Source organism: Moschus berezovskii, chromosome 1 (genome assembly GCF_049115385.1).
Source record: "Moschus berezovskii isolate FMDL1 chromosome 1, NW_MosBer_1.0, whole genome shotgun sequence".
Taxonomy (NCBI): Eukaryota; Metazoa; Chordata; class Mammalia; order Artiodactyla; family Moschidae; genus Moschus; species Moschus berezovskii.
In genome coordinates, this window is record NC_142460.1 from 99,400,517 (window position 1) to 99,423,338 (window position 22,822).

The 22,822-nt window shown below is 38.5% G+C and overlaps 1 protein-coding gene across 7 annotated transcripts in view; it reads right to left on the reverse strand.

Moving 5' to 3' along the window:
- The window catches only part of TP63 (tumor protein p63), a 266,209-nt gene that overhangs the window by 28,569 nt on the left and 214,818 nt on the right, over positions 1–22,822 (reverse strand). For 5 of the 7 annotated variants that reach the window (XM_055408027.2, XM_055408007.2, XM_055408037.2 and 2 more), the window contains 4 exons: positions 6,609–6,795; positions 3,627–3,742; positions 2,305–2,414; positions 1,536–1,672 (listed from right to left, as the gene is read on the reverse strand). In XM_055408027.2, coding sequence (XP_055264002.1) covers positions 1,536–1,672; positions 2,305–2,414; positions 3,627–3,742; positions 6,609–6,795 — 550 coding nt within the window. The remainder of the gene's footprint in view (positions 1–1,535; positions 1,673–2,304; positions 2,415–3,626; positions 3,743–6,608; positions 6,796–22,822) is intronic. The other 2 variants (XM_055408018.2, XM_055408056.2) reach the window with 1 other exon arrangement.

Below are 22,822 nucleotides of genomic sequence, written 5' to 3' on the forward strand. Positions count from 1 at the left end.
AGGAGCCAGAATATAGAGATGATTCTCCTACTAGAGTTCAGATAATCATTCTTAGTGAAAGTTATTGATTGGTAGGTAACTGAGGTGCTCAGGGAAGCATATGGAGCTAGGCCAACAGACAGACTCAAGAGGAGAATTAGGGTGGAGTTATAATTATTGATAGTACATATACTATTGATAATGTATATGTAAACTAAGTACTATGTATATGATTGTTTGAGGAATAATCAGGGAGAAAGAACTGGAAAAGCAAATCACACTGAACAGCCCAAAGATAATAAAGTTTAGTTGTTATAACAAGTTGTTCTGCAAAATTCAATACTATTTTTATTTCTTCTGCATACTAATCAGTAATAAGATGAAAACCTTTTTCACGATATAATTCACAGTGTGATATATTTTAAAATACTTGCTATAGTGATAGCTATATCAGGCTTATGCAAGCCATCTTCTAGAATTAAATCTCACACTTTAGTAGCTTGGGTGGATCAATGGTTTTCAAGTTCTGTGACCTGAAGAATGTAACCTCTGGGGGTGAGTACCTGACATGCAAGGGTGGTGTGAGTGAAGTATGAAACCACAGCCCACTCCTGACTCCCACCCCTTCAACTAGAACAGTTCTGCTTTGAGCTATTTTGAGCTCCTTGAAATACTTCATTTTTAAAAAGCTTTTAATGCTTAAAAAAACAAGTCTGAAACCAACTGATCTAAATCATCAGTCTCACTATGAATGATGTAACTAAAGCCCTGAGTGGGTTCTACATGTCAAGATTCAACAAAACCCACAGCTGCATGTTCCCCAGACTGTGCTTTATGAAGAGCACTCTTAAGTCTCACTATTCCCCCAGACTCAGGAGGTAGGCCAGTGGCATTTTCAACCCTCAGCTTCAATAACAGAAAGATAAATGGATATAAGTAGGCTAAGGTACTGGTTCTCAAACTTCAGTTGCCAACAGAGGCACCTACAGGGCTTACAAAACATGGATCCCTGGGCCTCACACCCAGTACTTCTGATTCAGCAAACCTGTGAACTAAGAGTTTGCATTTCTACCCAGCTTCCAGATGATGCTGATGCTACTGGTCTGGGAGTCATGTCTGGAGGATTGCTGGGTAATCTTCCAATTCCCAGAAAAGTACAACTTTCCAAAACTGAACCAGGAAGAAATAGAAAATCTGAACAGACCCATCACAAGCACGGAACTAGAGGCTGTAATCAGAAATCTTCCAGCAAACAAAAGCCCAGGTCCAGACAGCTTCACTGCTGAATTCTACCAAAAATTTAGAGAAGAGCTAACACCTATTCTACTCAAACTCTTCCAGAAAATTGCTGAGGAAGGGAAACTTCCATGATGATCTGCTTTTGAAAAGCTACAGTGCATAACCAGAATCCATTTCATTAAGAACTGCAGCTTAAGGTCATAAACGTGTTTCTAAAGCCCTTAGGTCTTATTCTGCAGCTTCTCAAACATCATCAGTCAGGTGCTGCATCTGGAGGAGACTTAGCCCTACCCCATTGGGCCACTACAGCTACTTACGGCGCTTCGTACCATCACCGTTCTTTGTGCTGTCCGAGACCTGTTGCTTTCTGATGCTGTCTTCATCTGCCTTCCTGTCTCTCCCTGGGCAAGCACAGATCCGGGCCTCAAAGCAGCGGCGGCCCAGGACTTGCCCACTAGGAATTAAAGAAGAGAAGAAAGGGTTAAATGAAAGGAATTTGAAAAGCCCCCTGCTGGCCATCACCAGTGCACCAGCTTCACCCAAGGCTGCTTTGAGGATGGGCCCCAAAGCATTTGGCAGAACACAAAAGTGCTTACACGCCATGAGCAATATTAGTAAATAGCATCCATTTGTTCTGCAAAGAACCTCCAAGCCATTAGCTGAACAGCTGTATTTAACTACATATTTTGAAGGAAACTTGAGTTAAGCCAGTGGATGTCTCCAGATAAAATCCCCTTAGGCAGCTCAGACTTATTCAAAGAAACTGTTAAACGCCTCGCGGCCCACATGAAAACAAACACTGTCTAATCAGAAACTATTCCAGTCCAATGTCAAGAATTCAGGTATGAAGTGACTTGAACACCTTCCCAACTGTTTTTTTTCTCTTCTACCTTTACCCACCCTGTTCTGTCTCCACTTTCTTAGATCTTTTATGGAAGTGTTTGCAGCAAGGATTTACAGCACAAAGGACAAAATCTAGGGTAGCTCTCTGTTGTTCTTGCAAAGGTAATGATAAAACAAACACAGTTTCACTTTGCCCTCTGCCCAGAGTTTCTGCAGAATGACAGTTCTGCAAACGCCACTTACTCTCTGGTTTCCAGAGTAACAATGATTAAAATTGGACGGCGGTTCATCCCTCCAACACAACTGCTGTTACACATGAAATTGTACAAGACCGTCGTGAATTCAGTGCCAACCTGAACACAGGAAGGAAGAGAGTCTGTGTTAACAATGACTTGAACTAATGTTCTTTCTTCTTAGTTCTCACTTACTTAAACAACTCTATTTCTGATCAAGTGATATGCTTTCTTCTAAAAAACTATAAAGCCCATGGTAGATTCTTCTTTGCCTTGGCTCTTAGGAAGCTTAAAGCTAGTATTTGCAATAGTGGACCCTCTGCACAGTATGAAAGGGTTTTTTAAAAATAACCATCTTTGACCCTATTCACTTGCAAACTGATCCATATCACTTAATTCAAACAGGGTTCCTCACATAAATGAAAAGTTAGAGATGAAAAATTTACTAACTATAGCAGTAATGCTCCAGGGATATTTTTATGATATGGATCACACACTACAACATACATATGAATGTTAACTTCTATAACGAATACTCTGGAATTCAGAAGTAAATAATCTAGTCCAGAAAATGAATTTATGGGTGAAGCAATCTGAAGCCTAGAGACGCAGAGTTATAAGCTAGAAGTCTACAGAGTGAGACAGCAAATCAAGGGTCTCTGGTCTAACCACTCCAGTGTTCTCTCTGCTGCATCATGCTGCTTTTCTAATCTGCCATCCAGTACATTCGAACTTCAACTATGAGATCCCTCTTAGGGTCTTCTGTTTTCAGGACAGTGTAAAAATGGTGGTGGTGGTTTAGTCACTAAGTTGTGTCCTACTCTTGAGACCCCATGGACTGTAGCCCACCAGGCTCCTCTGTCCATTGGGATTTTCCAGGCAAGAATACTGGAGTGGATTGCTATTTCCTTCTCCAGGGGATCTTCCCAACCCAGGAATCAAACCCGGGTCTCCTGCATTGCAGGCAGATTCTTTACCGACTGAGCTATGAGGGAAAAATACTTGCATCCAATACTCATGTACATCCACTACCAGCTGAATTTCCAATTAAGATCTCTGGAAAATAATGCCATGTATAAACTCAACTGTAGATTCAATTATTTTCTGCCTTTAAGATGAGAACATGGACAACATAGACATGTTACCAATAACAAATTTGGTACAAATTTAGCAGTTTTGAAGAGGGTTAGAGAAGTGCCTGGTGAAGAGAAGGGAAACAATAAATACAAAAAAGTTACCTATTTTATAACTAAGATAGAATTATATGCTTGAAACACCTCCTATTACTATAAGTAATACTCTCTCAAGTCTGCCCAGTCCTTATCTGCTTACCTGAGGTGGCTCATAAGGTACCAGCACACTTTGTCTTCCTGTGATGGGGTCTTCTACATACTGGGCATGGCTGTTACCTTCAACTCGAATCAAATGACTGGGAGGGGCAATCTGTCCTGCAGAATGGAAAAGGAAAAACAAAACAAAACATTAGCTCTTCAACTTCAAAACAAAGAAAACAAAATGAAACTATGGACAGAACACTGGTGGTCAAAGAAATAGTTTGTATAATAGAGGAAATATACATCCTTGAAAAGAAGACTAGATCCTGTTGCCAGAGATCTAACACATGAAGGTATCACAACCTTTATAGCCACAAAAAGGTCAGGAATGGTCATCTATATTTAAGGGAACAGTCCCATGTTTCTGGGCTCAAGGTAAACAATTTAAGTTGTAGAGGACTCTATAACTACATCTCTAAGCTGATCCATACAGGACATTTTTCCAGCTTCTCTGAAAAATGGAAGAAAAATGAACAAGTTAATTTAAAAAATATACCTGCGTGACAGAAAACACTGCCCCCAAATTGACCGTTTAAAACACTAAGAAGCTATGGATGACAAGGATATAACTTTCACTTTGCCTATTCTTTTTTTCATGATGAAGTCACAATTTTACTTTGGTCATAAAGATGGGAAACTAACTTTATTTGTTGTACTGCAATTGTCCCAGGTTAGAGGGTAAAAAAGGGAAGTAAGTTTTGAAAGGAACATAAGTAAAGTTTCACAAAATGTGGTACCTGGTAAAATCAAAAATAAAGACGCTGCTCCAAGAGTTAATGCTGTAAAGATGTTTTTTAACCTTTGGTCTCATATTCTCATTCTACAGTAACTGATACTCAAAGTAAAAGGCTTCGTATATCAAGATGCTCTCTGTTGCCTGAAACATCATATATTATGGCAAATGTTTAAATAATTATTATGCTAAAAAATAAGAAAAAAGCAAACAATAACAAAAAATGGTTATGCCATCTTGATGAATCAAGAGAAGTTATGGAAACCAATAACGAAGCCTAGCTATAGAGAATAACTTCTACAGCATATTGGTAAGTGAAAGGTAAGATGCAGAGCTATGGATAATGAGGTCATATAGACAAGGACTAGAAATTAATATGTAAAAATTAGCTGTGTTAAGGTGGAGATATTTTAACTTTATTTTCTTTTTAAAATTTCTATCTACTATCTTTCTCCATTACTTTTTCTTTACCACCCATTATATTATCTGCATACACATACTCTGGGTAACCTGTCAATTTTTCTATTTTTCACATAATTTCTATAAAAGGTATTCTAACTCCCAATCCTCCTGTCTCCTCATTGCTCTTTGATGAATCTTTATGCTTTCTCTTGTCCTTCCTTTCAACTATTTTGTGTTCTTGACTTAGCCTCCCTTCATAAACTTTAGAATAGTAAATGTAAGAGGACCCTTGGAAATAATGACTGCTTCTGAAAAACTATTTCTGAATCTGAGGCTCAGAACCTGGGACCTAACTTATCTATGGATACAGCACTTAAAGGTGGCCCCAAGACACCTGCTCTTTGACTGTCAGTCCTTCACTTTACTGCTTCCTCTCCCAAGCTCATGTTCTAGATCTTCCGTTTACTCCTCTTATCTGTTGTCTTCATTTATTTTTCTTATTCCCCATTTTCCTCTTCTTCTTTTTAAAAAATATTTCTCACTTTTTATGCTCCTTTCTCTTACCCTTCTAGACCCTAATCGGTCGAGCCTTGACATTCACCCTGGGAGAGGTATTGGAGCCCTTAGCAATGGACCAACAGATCAGAGGCTACACTGTTCTTAAGTCCTCTCATTAAAAAAAAAAAAAAGGGAAGTGTTAGGTATTTAGAAAAGGAAAAATGAGTCCAAAATGGTGGTGGCTAAAAAACAAAGGGAAAAGCCCACGGTTTCAGAACAAAAGAAAATCTGCAGACTGGAGTGGGAGTGAGAACCTCAGGTGAAACATCAGTTCAGTTCAGTTCAGTTGCTCAGTCATGTCTGACTCTTTGTGACCCCATGAATCACAGCACGTCAGGCCTCCCTGTCCATCACCAACTCCCGGAGTTCACTCAAACTCACGTTCATCGAGTCCGTGATGCCATCCAGCCACCTCATTCTCTGTCGTCCCCGTCTCCTCCTGCCCCCAGCCCCTCCCAGCATCAGAGTCTTTTCCAGTAAGTCAACTCGTCGCGTGAGGTAGCCAAAGTATTGGAGTTTCAGCTTTAGCATCAGTCCTTCCAATGAACACCCAGGATTGATCTCCTTTAGAATGGACTGGTTGGATCTCCTTGCAGTCCAAGGGACTCTCAAAAGTCTTTTCCAACACCACAGTTCAAAAGCATCAATTCTTTGGTGATCAGCTTTCTTCACAGTCCCACTTTCACATCCATACATGACCACGGGAAAAACCATAGCCTTGACTAGACGGACCTTTGTTGGCAAAGTAATGTCTCTGCTTTTTAATATGCTATCTAGGTTGGTCATAACTTTCCTTCCAAGGAGCAAGCGTCTTTTAATTTCATGGCTGCAATAGCTAGCCCTAATTTGCATAGGAGACAGCCAAGATGGATTGAGTCCTCTCTTTTGGGGTCGGCCCCCCCTCACGCCTCCAGGGTATACTATCCTTTGTTTGTTGAATAAAACTCTGAGCTGTAAATGAGCTGTAATACTGGTTTGCCATTTCAAATCTTTGTTGCCACAAGACAGAACCCAGGAAATTACTCACTCTCCCAACAGAAGGAAGGAAGAAACAGGGAGAAGAGAGTCATCCAGTGATTACCAATATTAAAATAAGCAGTTTAATTATTGTGAAAGTCTGAAATTTATTCAACATTATTCTCAGACAGTCTTGTCAGCCAAAAAGGTAGACTAAGCTGCCATCAGATTGCAGAGGTTGGAAATAGATAGGTGGATCCCAGACAAAACTCTCCATGGGAGCTCTATTTCAAGCTTAGTTGAACAGCCACAGATCCCCATTCTCCTTACCCTCATTGAATTCACGACTCAGCTCATGGTTGGGGCACCTTTTAACCACTTCAGTGACATGCTCAGCCTTCTTGTAGACAGGCATGGCCCGGATGACAGCACCCTGCGGTGGTGGGGTCATAACCTTGATCTGGATGGGGCATGTCTTTGCAATCTGGCAGTACAGCTTCTTCAGTTCAGTGGAATACTGCTTAGAGATGGGTCCATGGTGAAAGAAAGAAAGGAAACAACAGGAGATTTTGTTATATTCAACATCAGAACAAGGAAATACATATATGCTTCCTGTAAACATGTTCCTTTAGAGCTGCCTATTTGAAACTAAGCAGGACCCTATGAGGCTCCTGGATATGGAAGCCTGTGTCCCCCATTCCTTGTTTTTAAGGAGCAGACTCCAGCCTCTGTCCTTCCCAGTGTCCCAAAGGACAGATTCAACATTCTGGTAATCAGGGAAGGGAGAGAATGCAAAGACAAGGGAATAACAGCCAAAACAACAGTGTAGCCTTGGGGCAGGGTCCTGGTTCCCCCTCAAGGGATACACATAACAAAATCTTTAAGCTCTTATTAGAACCAAAAACCCCAATGGAATGATTTAGTATTCTTCATACAAGAGAACACCTGAGGCCATATTAAAGGAACCAGAGAAAGGCATCATGAGATTACCTGAAATCAGATTAAAAGAGTGTTGGCCCTGGACACACCCTAATCTTATCATCAACCCCACACTGCTATAAAGCTCCTTACCAAATATTCCCAGGTTGGGTCTCTGTTTCTGAGGGCAGGATCACACCATGTCCCCTTTTGACTAGTAAAGAAATAAAGCTATCCTTTTCTACCTCACCCCAAATTCTGTCTCTGAGATTTGATCTGGCACCAGTGCACAGAGACCAAGTTTTCAGCATCATGTTCACCACTGGTTGAAATCATTTATCAAAACACATTTGTGTCGTTATTTACAGTTATCATCTCTTCAGGATGAAGAAACTGATTCTCAGAAATCTCTCAATGATTAACACTATGAACAGGTTTATAGAGTACTGAAAACTAAATGGAAAAACAGTATTCTCATGTATTGAGTGATAATAAGCAGACTATAATTAATCCTACCCTTATAATACTCTAGAGAGACTCATAGAAATTAGGGGTAGTGGAAAAAAAAGTTTTCAGACAGAATATCTGGTAGATAGTGAAGAGATTTCATTTAAGGTCAACCAACTAGAAAATTGCAAAAGTTCCCTCAAACAACTGCACTTATCTTCTAAGGTCATAGCCTCAAAGAATGAGGGACCTGAAAGGAGTCATTTGGTCCTATGTTCTCATGAGAGGACTGCCCTATTACAACACAGTAAGACATGGCAGCAATAAAAGGATCTTTTCATTCACAAGGGACTGAAATTTTCCTCCCTATACTTCCTTCTGCACGGAAAGGAGGAACAGTGGTTGGTTGGTTAGTTGGTTGTAGAATTAGAAAATAGGGTAGAGAAAGCATGAGACCTTGAAAATAAAGTTGCATCCTTGTTTCCTTTTAGAAAGTCTCCATTCTAATCCTTATATTATCTTAAAATTTAAGCGATCACCCTGTTCTCTGGGTCAAAGTATCATCACTGCATTCCTCCTCATTCTGAGGTTGAGTGAAACCACTTGGGCAATGGAACTGCTGGCCAAGAGCAGGGCACCTAGTAACACTTACCCAAACAAAGGTAAACAGACACACACACAGGTTACAAATCTAAATTGGCAACAATATTTTTCCAGGGAAAAGACAGTGGGGAGCAGGAGCCACAGTGGCAAAAGGATTCATTATTGCTATACTCCAACCCAACTCTGAATAGAAGCAAATGTCCCATGGAAAAGCACATTTAAAAATAACTGCTTTATTTCTTCCTTTTGAAATATAATATTCATTTAAATAATCTTTTTCCCCCAAGCATTTCAGTATATGAATTTTTCAGTTACGAATTTCCCAATACTAGATGTGTATTGCATAATCATTTCTCCATGCCCACAGGTCAAGGATTAAGCACAGCAAAAGGGTTTTACATAGCTTGAAGAAATAGGAAGCATGCCAAAAATCAACCACAAAAATAAAATTCTATTTGGGAAACACAATGAAATCTAGATGGATATTTTTGCTCAAGTGTTTTTAAACCAATGACCTTACAAACAAAGACATTGTCTTATAACATATTATGAATTCTCTTTTATTGACAACTCTTAGTAAATAAACCTATCTATTTGTGTTTAAGTTAGGAGATATATAATCTAAACACGAGTTTCATAAAATATACCTTATGAAAGATGACTCCAAGATAAGTTTGCCAGCTAACACCTGAAGGCAAATAAGGCACCCATCCAGGTATGTAAAGATTATAAAAAAAGAAGGATAAGTGTTCAGAGTAGGACAGTTAAGAGGAACATTCCATTTTAATAACCGATATACTATAAATCACACCTGACAGACTAAAATGTAAAAGTACTAAGAATAATCATAGGCATCATCAAGTGTTAAAACTTCACTCATTCTCGGAGATGGGAGTAGGGAATCTAATTTCTGAGTTTCAGTAATCTATATGCAATAATAACCTTACCATTTTTTGAGATCTGGTATAAAAATCTTAATCTTCACAGAAACCTAAGAGGAAGGTATTACAGAGCTACCATCTCTTACCTGAAACCACTGAGGCCAGATGTTTCAGAATCCAGAACTGTTTAGATTTTAGAAAAGGAGTAGAGTTCATATGAAAGTGAAAATGTTAGTTGTTCAGTCCTGTCCAACTCTGTGCAACCCCATGGACTATAGCCTGCCAGGATCCTCTTTCCATGGAATTCTCCAGTCAAGAATACTGGAGTGGATTGCCATTCCCTTCTCCTGGGATCTTCCTGACCCAGGGATCGAACCTGTGTCTCATGCATTGCAGGCAGATTCTTTCTTTATGGTAAAGAATAATAATGCTACCAGCATGTGTTATAAATACCTCCAGCAGGATTTAATGGGCTTCCTTTGTGGCTCATAGGGTCTCAAAGAGTCACAACTGAGTGACTAACACTTTCCATTTTTTCTTTCACTATAATCAAACCTTAATGTCTCTTCAGAATTCATGAATATTCACAATAAGTGGAAAATGAACATAAACCCTTAATGTTCAGGCCAGGTTTCACCACCATGTGAGTTTGCCACAAATTTATGAAATTACCACAAAACCAACTTCTGTTTTTTAGAGTTCTCTGAATTTCAGAATTGCAGAAAACAGAAAATGGATCAGTATTATTATCCACACTTTACAGATAAGAAAAAGTCAGGGGGAGCACTTGCCTGAGGTCACAGGGAAGAGCTGGTTAACAACCAGTATATAAGAATCATCGTGAGACCTGGAACAGTAGCTCCTCATCTCTCATTCTCTTGGCTCAACAGTGCATATATGTGTACTTTTATTTTTTCATAATTCTCAACCATGTGGCTATTTTCTAAATCAACTTAAGAGGTATACAATCTTCTCTAACATTAAAATGGAGCTTGAAAGTGATCTATTTATCAGCAATAATTCCTCTTTATTTCTCAGTAGAATGGGCTTCCCAGGTGGCGCTAATGGTAAAGAACTCGCCTGCCATATACAGGAGACAAAAGAGAAACGGGTTCAACCTCTGGGTTGGGAAGATCCCCTGGACAAGGGCATGGCAACCCACTCCAGTCTTATTGCCTGAAGGATTCCATAGGCAGAGGAGCCTGGCAGGCTACAGTCCATGGGGTCACAAAGAGTCAGAGACAACTGAAGCAACTTGGCACACAAACACATAATAATATTTGCTCCTTTTAGAGCTGGTAGAAGCATCAAGTAATAGAAGTGAGATAGCCCTGGCCCAGAAGGAAGGTGACCTGCAGTTTTGGACCAGCTGTCTGTCAGTACTACTATTGTGACTGGGAGGAATTCATGAGTGCGGTCCTGTGGTTTCACTTGGTTTATTACGGTCCTTTATATTCTGGCTTAATCTTTCATTCCCTCTCCTCATCCTCCAAACACACACTTCCCACTCCCCTTTTCTACCCACACAAACACACCATACACTCATCACCCACAATTCAAGCATATTTCCCGTTTTCCAGGTTGCGCTGGAACAATTTCGATATCATTCCTCAGGTACAGCTGCATCTAGGTTATAAACCATATTTTCCAATTTTTGTGAAGAGTTTTACTACTGACTATATCTACATGTTTGACTAGGATACATTCCAATTGTTGCTTCCGGTTAAACTTCCCAGACCTGTTGTTCAGAATCAGAGGGGCTGAAGCGAGTCTCATGCTTCTTGACAAAGCCAAGCTTCTTCTACTCAGTGTCCTTCATGGCTTGCAAATTGGTTTTGTAATGGCGTTTAATATTTTTCCAATACTAAATTCAGTCTCTCTGGCCTATAGTATTTTCATAATTCCTTAGATTTGTCCACTCCCCCCACCAAATAGCTACTCTCATATTTACCGATTTTCCACACTTCTGCAAGATCACCAAAAATGGGAATCTGACTTACGCCAAAATTTTAAATACCGTGGTTATTCAAGTCAGCAGAGGCCACAAATTGGAATATATCTGGCTTCTTTTAATATCTCTCTTTCCCTCTGGGACTTCTAAAATCTTCCCCTAAAATGCTCCCAAACACTGACTTGAGATTCTGTACATCGAAAGACCAATTTCGTCTTTTGGGTATGTACGTTTTGTTTGGCTTTAATGAGCCTTGAAGTCTAATATACTATGTGAAAAAGTGAAAGTTGCTCAGTCAAGACCCTTTTTGACCCCATAGACTAGCCCATCGGGCTCCTCTGTCCTTGAAATTCTCCAGGCAAGAATATTGGAGTGGGTAGCCATTCCCTTCTCCAGGGAATCTTCCTGACCTAGGGATGGAACCTGGGTCTCTTATTGCAGGCAGATTCATTACCATCTGAGTCACCAGGGAAGTCCCCTAAAATACTAGAAAACACATTCATTTTTAAGTGTACATGTTAATGACTTTTGACAAATGTACACTCTGGTGTAACCACTATCATGAGTAAGACACATACACTCTCTCTTACCCCTGCCTAACCTTCCTTCAACCCCCAGCTCTCATCAAAATTATCTTATTCTCCTTTTCATTTATTCCTCTCTCCAACCACTTCTCAGGCATTCATCCACCTGCTTTCTCTCATTATACTTTTGCCTTTCTAGAATTTTATAGAAATAGAATAATACTGTACAATCATGTGCTTGGATTAGCATAACGCTTCTAAGATTAATCTATGTTTTTGCGTGTATCAGCATTTCATTTTATTATTTAGTGGAATTTCATTGTCTATCAGTCACCAGTTATTTCCAGGTTTTTATTAACGATAAACAAAATTACAGTTGCTTTCCACATCTGTGGCTTCCATATCCATGGATTCAATCAAGCAAGGACTGAAAATACAAGGGGAGAAATTTTCCAACAAGTTCCAAAACCCAAAACTTGGATTTGCCATGCAAGCAACTATTTACATAGCATTCACATTGTAGGAAGCATTATAAGTAATCTAGGGATGATTTAAAGTAAAAAAGAGGATGTATGTAGGTTAAATGCAAATACTAGATGATAATTAAGGGACTTCAGCATCTGTGAGTCTTGCTTCTGTGGATTTTGGTATTCATCTGGGATCCTAGGACCAGTCTCCCATGGATATGGAGCGACCAACTGCATTATGAGCATTTACATACACATCTTGGACTTCCCTGGTGGCTCAGATGGTAAAGTGTCTGCCTACAATGAGGGAGACCTGGGTTCAATACCTGGGTCAGGGAAGATCCCCTGGAGAAGGAAATGGCAATCCACTCCAGTATTCTTGCCTGGAAAATCCCATGGACAGAGGAGCCTGGTAAGCTACAGTCCATGGGGTTGCAAAGAGTTGGACACGACTGAGTGACTTCACTTTCAGTTTCATATATATATCTTAAGACATGTTTACATTAATTTGATTAAGTACCGATAAGTTTGAGTGCTGGTGAAGTGTATGCTTAACTTCATAAGAAACTGTCAAACTGTTTTAAAAGGAGGCTATGCTATTTTACATTATCACCAGCAGTGTAGAAGTGTTTCATATCCTTGACAGCACTTCAGTTCAGTTCACTCACTCAGTCGTGTTCAACTCTTTGCAACCCCACGGACTGTATCACACAAGGCTTCCCTGTCCATCACCAAATCCTGGAACTTGCTCAAACTCATGTCCAGAGAGTTGGTGATACCATCCAATAATTTCATCCTTTGTTATCGACCCTTCTCCTCCTGCCTTAAATCTTTCCCAGCATCAGGGCCTTTTCCAGGGAGCTGGATCTTCACATCAGGTGACCAGAGTAGTGGAGCTTCAGCTTCAGCATCAGTCCTTCCAATGAATTTTCAGGACTGATTTCCTTTAGGATGGACTGGTTGATCTCCTTGCAGTCCAAGGGACTCAAAAGTCTTCTCCAACACCACAGTTCATAAGCATCATTTCTTTGGCATTCAACTCTCTTTATGGTCCAACTCTCACATCCATACATGACTACTGGAAAAACTATAGCTTTGACTAGATGGACCTTTGTTGGCAAAGTAATGTCTCTCTTTTTAACATGCTATCTAGGTTGGTCATAGCTTTTCTTCCAAGGAGCGTCTTTTAATTTCATGGTGGCAGTCACCATCTGCAGTGATTTTGGAGCCTAAGAAAGTAAAGTCTGTCACTGTTTTCACTGTTTCCCCATCTAACTGCCATGAAGTGATGGGACAGGATGCCATAATTTTTGTTTTTTTTGAATGCTGAGTCTTAAACCAGCTTTTTCACTCTCCTCTTTCATTTTCATCAAGAGGTTCTTTAGTTTCTCTTTCCTTTCTGGCATAAGGGTGGTGTCATCTGCATATTTGAGGTTATTAACATTAAGGAATATCCAGCCCGGCATTTTGCATGATGTACTCTGAATATAAGTTAAATAAGCAGGGTGACAATATACAGTCTTGATGTACTTCTTTCCCAATCTTGAACCAGTTCATTGTTCCGTGTCTGGTTCTAACTGTTGCTTCTTGACCTGCATACAGATTTCTCTGGAGGCAGGTAAGGTGGTCTGGTATTCCCTTCTCTTTAAGAATTTTCGACAGTTTGTTGTGATCCACACAGTCAAAGGCTTTAGAGTAGTCAATGAAGCAGAAGTAGACGTTTTCCTGGAATTTTCTTGCTTTTTCTATGATCCAACAGATATTGGCAATTTGATCTCTGGTTCCTCTGCCTTTTCTGAATTCAGCTTGAACATCTGGAATTTCTCAGTTCACATCCCGTTGAAGCCTAACTTGGAGAATTTTGAGCATTACTTTGCTAGTGTGTGAGATGAGTGCGATTGTGTGGCAGTTTGAGCACTCTTGGGCATTGCCTTCATTTGGGACTGGAATGAAAACTGACCTTTGCCGGAACTTGGTGTTGTCACTTTCAGTGCCATCCTCGCAGGTATGTACTGGTTTTCATTGTGGCTTAAATTAACATCCCCCTGACGCTTAACGATCCTGAGTGTCTATTCATATACGTATATAGATTTCATTTATATTTATATTGTATATAAAAAGTTTAAAATATATATTTACTTTCATTTTGTATTTTACAGACAGATTTGCAATTTGTTTCTGAAGCCTCTGCTCAAATTGTTTATACTTTTAAAATTTTCATTTTTTTAATTGAGTTGTGTGTGTTCCTTTTTGACTACAAGAGTTCTTTATATATTCTGGATACAAGTCCTTATATCCTGTAAGTTTTTAAAATATATTTTCTCCAGGCTATCTCTTGCCTTTTGTACCTTACTTTCTATGCTTTTCCAAAACAGCTAATTTTAGGAAATTATCAATATTTTGCCTTTAATACGCATGCATTTTGTGTCCTAAAAAAATCTTGTCTAATCCAATGTGAGAAGAATTTTCCATGTTTTTCTATAGATTTATAATCGTAACTCTTGCATTTCAGTTCAGTTCAGTTCATTTCAGTTGCTCAGTCGTGTCTGACTCTCCGCGACCCCATGAATCACAGCATGCCAGGCCTCCCTGTCCATCACCAGCTCCCAGAGTTCACTCAAACTCATGTCCATCGAGTTGGTGATGCCATCTATCCATCTCATTCTCTGTCGTCCCTGTCTCCTCCCGCCCCCAATCCCTCCCAGCATCAGAGTCTTTTCCAGTGAGTCAACTCTTGCATTTAGCTCTATATCTACTTTCAGCCTCTTCTTTCTCCCTTCCTCTTCCTCTTTCTCTTCTTTTTAATGGATATTCAATTATTCTAGCACCATTTGTTGAAAAGATTATATTTTCCTTCTAAATTGTGCTAGCAACTTTTTTGAAAATTAACTAACTGAATGCATTCAAATCTTTATTTGGACACTGCCTTCTTCTCTATTGATCTAGTATTCATAGTATTCAATAGTATTACTACAACAGTGTCTGGATTACTCTGTCAGTTCAGTTCAGTCACTCAGTCATATCCGAATCTTTGTGACCCTATGGACTGTAGAACATCAGGTTTCCCTGTCCATCACCAATTCCTGGATTTATTCAAACTCATGTCCATTGAGTTGGTGATGTCGTCCAACCATTTCATCCTCTGTCATCCCCTTCTCCTCCTGTCTTCAATCATTCCCAGCATAAGGGTCTTTTCAAATGAGTTGGTTTTTCACTTCAGGTGGCCAAAATATTGGTTTCAGCTTTAGCATCAGTTCTTCCAGGACTGACTTCCTTCAGGATGGACTGGTTGGATCTCTCTGCTGTCCAAGGGACTCTTAAGGGTCTTCTCTAACATCACAGTTTAAAAGCATCAATTCTTTGGCGCTCAGCTTTCTTTATAGTCCAACTCTCACATCCACACATGACTGCTGGAAAAACCAAAGCTTTGACTAGACAGACCTTTGTTGGCAAAGACCTTTGTTGTCTGTGCTTTTTAATATGCTGTCTAGGATTACGTTATAGCAAGTCTTAAAATCAGGCAATCTGAGCCTCCAAATTTTGTTCTTCTTTTGCAAAATTGCTTAGTTATTCTAGATACTTTGAATTTCCATATAATATTTACCAGAAATTTGTCAATTCCCACAAAAGTTTCTGGTGGAATTTTAGATGAAATTGTGTTCAATACATAGGTCATCTTGAAGAGAACTGATATCTTAAAAACATTGTGCCTTCTAATCCATGAATGTGGTACATATCTCCATTTAATCAGAACATCTTTAATTCTTCTCAGGAATAGTCTTCAGTAAACAAATCTTCCACAGGTTTGTTTGATTGCTTCCTCAGTATTTTTTAAATTACTATAAATAATAGTTTTTAATTGTTGTAAATAATATTTTAAAAATTTTTCATTTCTAACTGTATGTTGTAAATATTATTTACAACAATTTTTCAACTGTAAATCATATTTTAAATGTTTAATTTCCAGCTGTATTTTCCATTTCTAAATAAAATGACCGTGTTAGTTCTAGTAGATTTTTGTAGATATAATTTTCTACATAGATGATCATGTCAACTGCAAGTAAAGCCAGTTTCTTCTTTTCTAATATGCACAAATTTTAATTTTTGTCTTGTCTAAGTTCATGAATTAAACTATGGTTCAATTTGCTATTATTTTCTTTTTCTTCTTTAAATTCGAAACTTTGCTTTAAGATCACTGCTTTTAGACTTTCATAGTTTCCTAATATAAGCTTTTAATTCTATGAAGTTCTCTTTAAGCACTCTTTTAGATATATTGACAACCTTTGATGTATCTAATTTTTAACACTGAGGAATATATGAGATATTTCCTGTGGAAGGGTTGGGTTCTATTATTCTTCATATCCAATATATTATAAGGGACTACATATACATCTTGAGAAAAACAATTCTTTTTCTGGGCTTTTGGTTCATTTCATGGATTCCTCTTCTATTGATGGTTTGAACTTGTTTACCCTTTGTACATTTTCTTACCATTCTAAACAGATTTTTTTTCATTGCTCTTCCAAGATTATATGTATATGTATTATATGTGTCTCTAGCTAGGTTTTCCTACTTAGAGCTATCAAATGAAGAACCCAGTTGAGTTTATTCCTGAAAAAAAGAATCCACTACAGCTTAAGAATTTCTTTGGTGATCCAAGTCCAGTGCATTGAATTTTCAGCAGCTTTTGGGTAGATATTAAACAATCCAAACTTTATGTTTGAAGATATAAAATTTCTCTCCCTGAAGTGCTGTCCCTATTAGAAGCAGTTATGGGGATTAACAACTTACCCAACTTCTTTTTAAAAAGTTAATATGTCTACAATGCTCTTAGTTATAAAAAGAGGTACACATAAAAATCATTGAAAAAAGAGAATATATGACATATTCCCCTTACCCAGACACACATACACATTTTAGATTTCTTCATACACATATACACACACACATACAAACTAGGGGCTATCATAAAAACTTTGGTATCTTTTTTTTATTTAACATATCATGTTGCTGTTGTTCGGTCACCAAGTTGTGTCTGACTCTTTGTGACCTCATGGACTGCAGCACAGCAGGCCTCCCTGTCCCTCACCATCTCCTGGAGTTTGCCTGAGTTCATGTCCATTACACTGGTGATGCCATCCAGCCACCTCATCCTCTGTCAACCTCTTCTCCTTCTGTCTTCAATCTTTCCCAGCATCAGGACTGGAAAAGGTCAATCCTCATCCCAATTCCCAAGAAATGCAGTACTAAAGAATGGTTCAAATCACTGGAAAATTGCACTCATCACCTAGTAAGGTTATGCTCAAAATTCTACACACCAGGCTTCAGCATTATGTTAACCAAGAACTTCCAGATGTCCAAGCTGGGTTTAGAAAAGGCAGAGGAACCAGAGATCAAATTGCCAACCTCTGCTGGATCAAAGAGAAAGCAAGGGAATTTAAGAAAAGCATATACTTCTGTTTCATTGACTACACTAAAAGCTTTGACTATATAGATCATAAACTGTGGAAAACTCATAAAGAGATGAGACTATCAGACCATCTTACCTGTCTTCTGAGAAACCTGTATTCAGGTCAAGAAGCAACAATTAGAACATATCATGAGTATGTTCTAATTTGAAAATATAATTTTATGTGGTTATGTTTATAGTATTAAAAAGGATATACTATGATTATTTAAGCATGCCTTTCTTAGATAGTGTAAATTTTACTCCATTGTAAAAATAATCTTTCGTATCTCATCTGTCTCCCTTTTTACCTTATCCAGTCATCTTTTTATCAGAGCCTGCTGTTCCAAGTTTATTATTTTCTTCTCCAACCTTATGGTGGTTATGTTTTATTACTTTGTACTGAGGCAACCTTTAATTTTTTTTCAGTTGTTTATTTGCTTTCTTTGTTTCATTAAAATCTGTCCCTTTATGCTTATTTATTAATATAGCCCCTAATTAGGTTCTGTTGCCTTCCATGAATATATTATAGCAAGCTATCAGAAATAGTATTGACATCTTTTGATATTTCTCAATTCAGTTCTATACCTTTTAAGTAATAAATTTGCTACAGGAGTCTGTCAGTAACTTGAGTGTCTAATTCAGTTAGGCATTTTTCTGGAATTCATAAAATTTTAGTGGAAAATAAAACACTGACGACATTAGAATCTGCTAAGCAGTTGCCACTGCAAACTAGAAATGAAATAAATCTATTTATCTCCCCATTTGCACATCAGTCAATAATGATCAAACAAACATTTACCTGAGCGTGCCAGGAACTCTATTCTGTACTAGGAACAGAGAGAAATGAGATTTTAAAAACCCTCAAATGCAGGAACTTAAATATCCTCAACTGTGTAGGACAGTCCTTAATGTTTTAAAGTAAGCTGAAAGAAAAAATTACTCAGTCATTTCCCTCAAGTTGCTAACAGTTTAGAAGCGGAGTGAAATACAAACAATGCTACAGGTTTGCAAAGTATCATGGGATTACAAAGGATAGAGCAATTAACTACAAATTAATAAAATTTATATTTATTGAGCAAGTACTATATTCAAGACTCTGTTTTAGGTCTGGAAACTCAGAAGTGAACAAAAACTAAGGTAAAGCTCTAAAGGTACTAACATTCTAGGATAAATAAGTGAATACTCTGTCAGATGGTGAGTAATAAGTGCAATCAAGAAAAGAAAATCAAGGTAAATTTAAAGGCGATAAGAGTCAAAAGCCAGGAGTTAGAGACTGCTATGTGAGGAGGATATTATTTTATCTAGAGTTGTCAGAGAAGGATACTTTGGTAAGCTGATACTTACAGAAAGATTTAAAGGAAGCATGGTAGTGAGCCATGTATGCTCTAGGGAGATGATGATCCAATTGCTGGAGACAGCAAGTGCTAAGGTCCGGGGATGAGTATGTCTGTCTTGAAGGCCAGTGTCACTGGAGAGCAAAGGCTACAGCGATAGTGGATGTGATCAGAAATTAGAGAGGTTGAGCCCAGATCACCCAAGGTTTTTGGCCAGAGTAAGGACTGAAGTTTTCCCTGATGTGAGATAGGAACCCACCGTGAAGGTTTGAGATGGTGACATGATCTGATTTGTACTTTAATAAGATTCTGACTGTTAAGTGAAGAAGAAACTCTATTGACCAAAGATGGAAGAGGAGACCAGCAAGAAAGGCACTGCAAATAATTCAAGAAAAATATAAGAGTAGCTTAGACCAGCAAGGAGTTGGTGAGAAGCACTTGGTTTCCAGATATATTTTGACCAGATTCACTGGTGGATTGGTTGGAATAAGAGAGAAGGAGAAAAGCAAATGTATTCCAGTAAAGTAGAGAAGAAAGTTTTCATAAAGGTAGTGATCTTCAAACTAGGTCTTAAAAAGATAGGTTATTCACCCACTGGATGGTGCACCCAAAGACAGGAGGATGGAAGAGCCAAGAGGCAGAGAGCAAGGTCACCATAAGAGAGAAAATCGCCAGTACAAGCAAAAGAGGTGTGAATAGGGTTGAAAAAGAGATAGGCTAGGGGAAGGAGGAGGAGAGGCTGAATGAGGGAAGCGCCTACTAGATTCAGAGGAGCCTTGGATTTCTCAAGAAACAGGTGGACTCTACCAGCAGGCAAAGCATAGTCACTGAGGACTGCAAAGCAGGGGAAAGACCTGATCAGGCTCTATGTAGTAAGTAATGCAAAGTTGGTAGGAGGAAGAGACTGGGGCAAAGTAGAAAGAAGGGATACCCATCAGGACCCATTCAGGCAATGAGGAGGACTAGCCAGAGCAGTACAAATGAAGGAAAAGGCTGAGAGATGGCAGAAATGTTTTGAAATTACTAAAATTCAGTATTCTAGTTTTCATCATGAAAGATATGCACAGGAATACCAAACTAGGCCAAAAGAAATTATTCACTAGAAAAACATGCTTGAAAAAATAATATGTCATTTTCTTATCTCTCTTCTAAAATCAAAGCAGAATGCATGAGAGCTCATTAACTCTCCCAATGTTCAGGAAGGCACCTTATATTTAGGAAGAAAATGAGACATGGTCTAGTCATTGGACTTGTCAACAGATCGAGAAAAGAAAAAATAATTTGTTTTAATTTTGGACAAAGAAAATAAAATACCATGAGGTAACACTGGAATTGACAGGACAGTTTTGTTGTGGAAGAGGACAGGGCTTAATTCTTAAAGCCAAGAACTTTGGAAAAGGAATTTGATCCAAAACCAACAATGAGAAGCAACATTTACTGGATGAGGGGTCAAAACACAAGATTCAAACTCTGCCTCTTCTATATATTCCCTGAGTCTTTATGTAATTACTTCACCTCTCACAAACATAAAATAGAAAAAAAAAGTTATAACATGTAATATACATCTCTTAGAGTGAAAGATAAATTCATGGCTATGAGAAGCCTTCATCAACTGAAAAGACCTACATAAAAGGTATGTATTACGATTATTACTGAAGCCTATTCCTAAGATGCATGAAGAGCTTAATGTAGCTTAAGTAATTTTGGGAACATCATGAAAACATTTTTCAACCTGGTCAGGAAATGACTGTTACCAGATAATAAAAGTCTACTTAAGTTTAAAGATTAACCATTTTCAATGAATCACACAGTTCATATTTATCGGCTAGTAGGAACTCAAAAGCCTCTTGATGAAAGTGAAAGAGGAGAGTGAAAAGGTTGGCTTGAAGCTCAACATTCAGAAAACAAAGATCATGGCATCGGGTCCCATCGCTTCATGGGAAATAGATGGAAAAACTGTGGAAACAGTGTCAGACTTTATTTTTTTGGGCTCCAAAATCACTGCAGATGCTGATTGCAGCCAGGAAATTAAAAGACGCTTACTCCTTGGAAGGAAAGTTATGACCAACTTTGATAGTATATTAAAAAGCAGAGACATTACTTTGCCAACCAAGGTCCGTCTAGTCAAGGCTATGGTTTTTCCCGTGGTCATGTATGGATGTGAGAGTTGGACTGGGAAGAAAGCTGATCGCCGAAGAATTGATGCTTTTGAACTGTGGTTTTGGAGAAGACTCTTGAGAGTCCCTTGTACTGCAAGGAGATCCAACCAGTCCATTCTAAAGGAGATCAATCCTGGGTGTTCACTGGAAGGACTGATGCTAAAGCTGAAACTGCAATACTTTGGCCACCTCATGTGATGAGTTAACTCACTGGAAAAGACTCTGATGCTAGGAAAAGTTGGGGGCGGGAGGAGAAGGGGACGACAGAGAATGAGATGGCTGGATGGCATCACCAACTCTATGCACATGAGTCTGAGTGAACTCCGGGAGTTGGTGATGGACAGGGAGGACTGGCGTGCTGTGATTCATGGGGTCACGGAGAGTCGGACACGACTGAGCGACTGAACTGAACTGAACCGAACTGAAATCTCTTGGTTCTAAACTGGATTCAAGTTACTAGATTCATTTGCTTAAAAGCTAGATTTTTTAAATGTTTTCACATATTTGTAAAATATACATGTATATATCCATAAGCACATATAATTTTACATGTCCTTAATATTTACTTGGGCTTCCCTGATGGCTCAGATGGTAAAGAATCTGCCTGCAATTCAGGAGACCCAGGTTTGATCCCTGGGTCAGGAAGATCCCCTGGAGAAAGAAATGACAACTGACTCCAGTGTTCTTGCCTCAAGAATCCATGGTCAGAGGAGCCTGGCAGGCTCTATGGCATCAAAAGGAGTCAGACATGACTGAGCGTCATGTTATATTTAATCACAATAAACTGCTCAAAAGTTAATATCAGTAGTCAGATATTTCTATTTCTCATGTTTTCTAGGTTTATTTATATTCTTAATACAGATATATCTCATTCATCTTAATCACTGGAAAGAAGGAAGGGACTGAAATAAAATGGAGGGAGATCTTTGCTTCAATTGTTATATTTATTTAAAGAAAAGATTTGAAGCAATATGGAAATATTTTAACATTTTGGAAGTTATTGAGTGTCTAAATTTACTGTTTTTTATATGCTTGAACTATTTCCTAATTAAAAATTTCCTTAAATAAATTTAGTATGGTCAGTACCAGACTGTAAAATCACTGCAGACTTATGATTTTAGAAGACACAGAATATAGTAATAAGATATTAGAACTCAGAAGAAACATTATAGCACATTTTGTCTAAGCTTCCTTCTCCACTTGATTTTTAGATATAAAATTTATGCTTAGAGAGGTAAAATCAGTTCAGTAATTCGACAAATATTTATTAAGCACCTGCTTCATGCCAGACTCTGTCCCAGGTCCCAGGGACTTAAGGACAAGTATTCCTTACCCTAAAGGAGATGGTTTAAAGGCAGCGATAAATTATTTCTAAAACTGTGATATATGTTCTATAAAAAAGGCAGAAGCACATAGGGTAAAACATGGAGCTCTACTTAGTCTAGAAGGTCAAGAGGGCTCCCTGGAACAATGATTTCTAATGGTTGCACAACTAAATCTAGGTAATGTAAGAATAAACTCAGAGTTCCTTAGAAATAGAAAAGCTTAGATTAGGAAAAGCTTAGAGATCATTTGCTTTAGCCACTTCATTGCCGGAGGAGAAGCCCAAGAAGAACTGATTCCAGTGAGGAAATGAGGCTTGCTGAAAACTCAGCAGCAATAAGGCCCATCCTGGCATTCAGACCAACGTTCCTCCCCATGCACCATGCAGTTGGTCATCATTGCATGGGGCCACTTGGTAGCACAGCAAATTTCCCTAAACACAATATGATTAGAAAAACAAGCAGAAAGCACAGAGGTCATATAAAAAA